The sequence below is a fragment of the Triticum dicoccoides genome, chromosome 2B, assembly GCF_002162155.2.
Source record: "Triticum dicoccoides isolate Atlit2015 ecotype Zavitan chromosome 2B, WEW_v2.0, whole genome shotgun sequence".
Taxonomy (NCBI): Eukaryota; Viridiplantae; Streptophyta; class Magnoliopsida; order Poales; family Poaceae; genus Triticum; species Triticum dicoccoides.
Genome location: NC_041383.1, coordinates 327,047,061 through 327,050,276, shown reverse-complemented (window position 1 = coordinate 327,050,276; position 3,216 = coordinate 327,047,061). Strand labels below are relative to the sequence as shown.

At 41.4% G+C, this 3,216-nt stretch overlaps 1 protein-coding gene across 3 annotated transcripts in view; it reads left to right on the top strand.

Annotated features, from left to right (window-relative positions):
- Positions 1-2,873, top strand: part of LOC119363623 (splicing factor 3B subunit 3-like) — a 20,141-nt gene extending 17,268 nt beyond the window's left edge. For all 3 annotated transcript variants that reach the window (XM_037629001.1, XM_037628999.1, XM_037629000.1), the window contains 6 exons: positions 413-568; positions 678-816; positions 1,330-1,406; positions 1,715-1,836; positions 2,077-2,185; positions 2,293-2,873. In XM_037629001.1, coding sequence (XP_037484898.1) covers positions 413-568; positions 678-816; positions 1,330-1,406; positions 1,715-1,836; positions 2,077-2,185; positions 2,293-2,466 — 777 coding nt within the window. In that variant the 3' untranslated portion in view covers positions 2,467-2,873. The remainder of the gene's footprint in view (positions 1-412; positions 569-677; positions 817-1,329; positions 1,407-1,714; positions 1,837-2,076; positions 2,186-2,292) is intronic.
- Positions 2,874-3,216: the final 343 nt, after the last annotated feature.

Sequence of the window (3,216 nt, the reverse complement as noted above, 5' to 3'; positions counted from 1 at the left end):
GAGGCAGAGTAGCCTCATCGCTCATAGTAGCGGGCATTTTGTGACAATATCAGCTTGACAGCTAGACCAGTGAAAAGTGGGGGGTTGGTTGGGTGAGGAAGAACAGAAAGGATAGGGTGCAGTGTCATTTTAAGTTAAAACTGTGAGGATATTCCATGGGAGAGTTAATTTTCCCCAACAAAACAGTTTTTGTGATAACAGCTGGCAATCAAACTCCTATCTGTTGTTATTTCATATACTCCCTCCGTCCGGAAATACTTGTCGGAGGAATGGATGTATCTAGACGTATTTTATTCCTCCGACGGAGGGAGTACTTACTAAGCTAAATTTCTCAAACTTGGTTTTAATTTGACTACCATCAATTGTGGAGAATCATTCTGACACTCTTCCCATTTTCTCTCTATCTTGATAGCTTTCTGTATTTGGTTTTGTGAATGAAAATCCTCATCGTATGAAGAAGTATGCCGTGAGCAGAACACGATTTACTATTACTTGTTTGAAGACATATGCATCACAGATTGCAGCGGGTGATTGTCGTGATGGTGTTCTCTTCTATTCTTATCACGAGGTAACATTGGGTTTAAATGTTGCATCTTCACAGATGATGTTTCTTGTTATGGAGTAATGCTCTTATAATCGCCTCTGATCCTGCTCTTCTCTTTTTTTATTGATATCAGAATCTTAGGAAGTTGGAACTTGTTTATGCTGATCCTGCTCAACGATTGGTGGGTGATGTTGTCCTCTTAGACTGTGAAACTGCTGTTGTGTCAGATCGTCGTGGTAGCATATCTGTATTATCCTGCCCTGGACTGGAAGGTACACTGTAGCTGATTTGTGTATATGTAGATGAGTCTGATAGTGGTATTTCACTTATACTTTTGTGGTGGTTATTCATAGCCTATCGTCTCACTTTCTTGTCTTATGTACTCCCTCCGTTCCTAAATATTTGTCTTTTTAGAGATTCCAAATGGACCATCACATACGGATGTATATAGACATATTTTTGAGTGTAGATTCACTCATTTTGCTCCGTATGTAGTCACTTGTTGAGATCTCTAGAAAGACAAATATTTAGAAACGGAGGGAGTATGTGCTAAACATTTAAGTCACATCCTAGCTTAGCACACAGAAAATTGGTTGACGTAAATTGGTTGAGGACATGTTGCTGTGGGTATTGTTCTAAAGTAGAAGCTTAGGATTCCTCGTTTGTATATGTCTGTTTCTCATTGTTTATGCCAGTTTCTCATTGTTCAAAGCTGCTTCCTAAATTATCGCATTCTTACTTTTCTTTTAAGATGTACTTTGACATCTTTTAAATATATCTTGCAGTTTCTGAAAGTCCAGAAAAGAACTTAGCTGTACAATGTTCATTTTTTATGGGCGAAATAGCTATGAGCATCCAGAAGGTGAGTTTTTATTGCTTAGGGTCTTAGGGCTAATCAGTTCAATTTTACCATGAGGGAACACCGAGGGAGTGTTTGGTTGGCAGGGATTTGTTTAGGAATTTTGGTATTTAATTCTAAGATTTTTCGGGTCTAAATCCCCCTACCCAACAGATCCTTAAGGATCTCACCCATTAACCGTGGTTTTATTTCTTTGTTATGGCTTATCCTGTTTCTATTCCTTCACTTGGAAAAATCACACTAACTGTTAGCTTTTCCTAACTATTTAGAACTAATGGAATGTTGTAACTCGTTTGTGCAATCTACCGTAGGCTGCATTTAAGTATCGGCTCCCTATTGGTGATGAGGCAGACCCAGTGTTGGAATCAGCTTATAACTGCGTTGTGGCGAGTACTTTGCTGGGGAGTGTTTTTGTTATGATTCCGCTCACCAGGTATGCTCTGAGATTTGAGACATAGAGGTCTCTTCTGGGCATGTCTTCTCAATGTCCTTCACATGTATGTCAACCAATCGTTGCTCAGTTGATTCCCCTGCCACTGTACTACACTGGAGTTCTGTTTAATGTCTTCTCATCGAACATAGAGCTGTGTAACTACCTTTTTGAAGTGATATTTCATACACATCTGTTAATAGTTCTGACCCAGTTTCTGAAGCTTATGAACTGATAACGCAGTGAGGAGCATCAACTGTTGCAAGATGTCCAAGAAAGACTTTCACTTCACCCGTTGACTGCTCCAATCATGGGAAATGACCATGCAGAGTTTCGTCGACGTGGTATCCCGGTAGGACAATTATCCTTACTCTTTGAACAACTGTACAAAATACTGCTAATTCTATGTGATAAAGTTGTTCTGAAAGCCTTTAGTGACGTGGGCCGTTGATTTTACAGTCGGGAGTGCCTTCAATTCTGGATGGTGACATGCTGGTGCAATTCTTAGAGCTCACCAGTGAGCAACAGCAAACTGTACTTGACGATGGGTCTTCAGTAAAGGCACCACGCAGGTCTATCTCAGTTTTCCAGGTCATGCGAATGTTGGAGCGGGTCCACTATGCGCTGAACTGAGGTTTTCTGCAACCAACTTGGTTCACTCATACCGCTGGTGGCTTGGTACTGCAGATAATACCCTGCCGTGACCTGCAGATAATACCGCCGGACCAAGGTCGTACACATTTGGTGCTGAGGTGATGTTAAGAGTGTAATAGTCAATACCCTGCCGTGACGTGCGTCTCCCTATTTATAATACTCCCTCCGTCTGAAAATACTTGTCGCGGAAATGGATATAGATGGATGCATCTAAAACTAAAATGCGTCTAGATACATCCATTCCTCCGACAAGTATTTCCGGACGGAGGGAGTACTATATAGACGTTGTAAAGTACCGAAGTCTTTTTGTACATAAAATTTGGCAAAAGAACATCCTCAGAATTGACGAACGTTGAGACATCCTGAATAGAAGTGTTCTTAAGCAACAGGAAGGAGCTCTGCCTTCTCATTTTGCTGAAAGAATTGGCCGCTTCACATGACATGGGATCAACAATGTTGTTGCAACCACTGTCGCGACCCCACCATGCAGTTGCAGCTTCAAAATGGCATCCATGAAGTGCTGCACACCCCACCCTGAGATTCCACTTCATCGTAATATGAGGTTGCTGCTTGGGGGCATTTTTACCACCCGGGTCAGTCGATGCCTCCATGGAGCTTCAAAACGAGTCCTTGCGCAAGTGTTTTTAAGTCTAACCACACTATTAATTATCATAAAAAGCTTCATAGGGATTCAATTTATGTCGGAGGATTAAGAAGCCACATATGTCG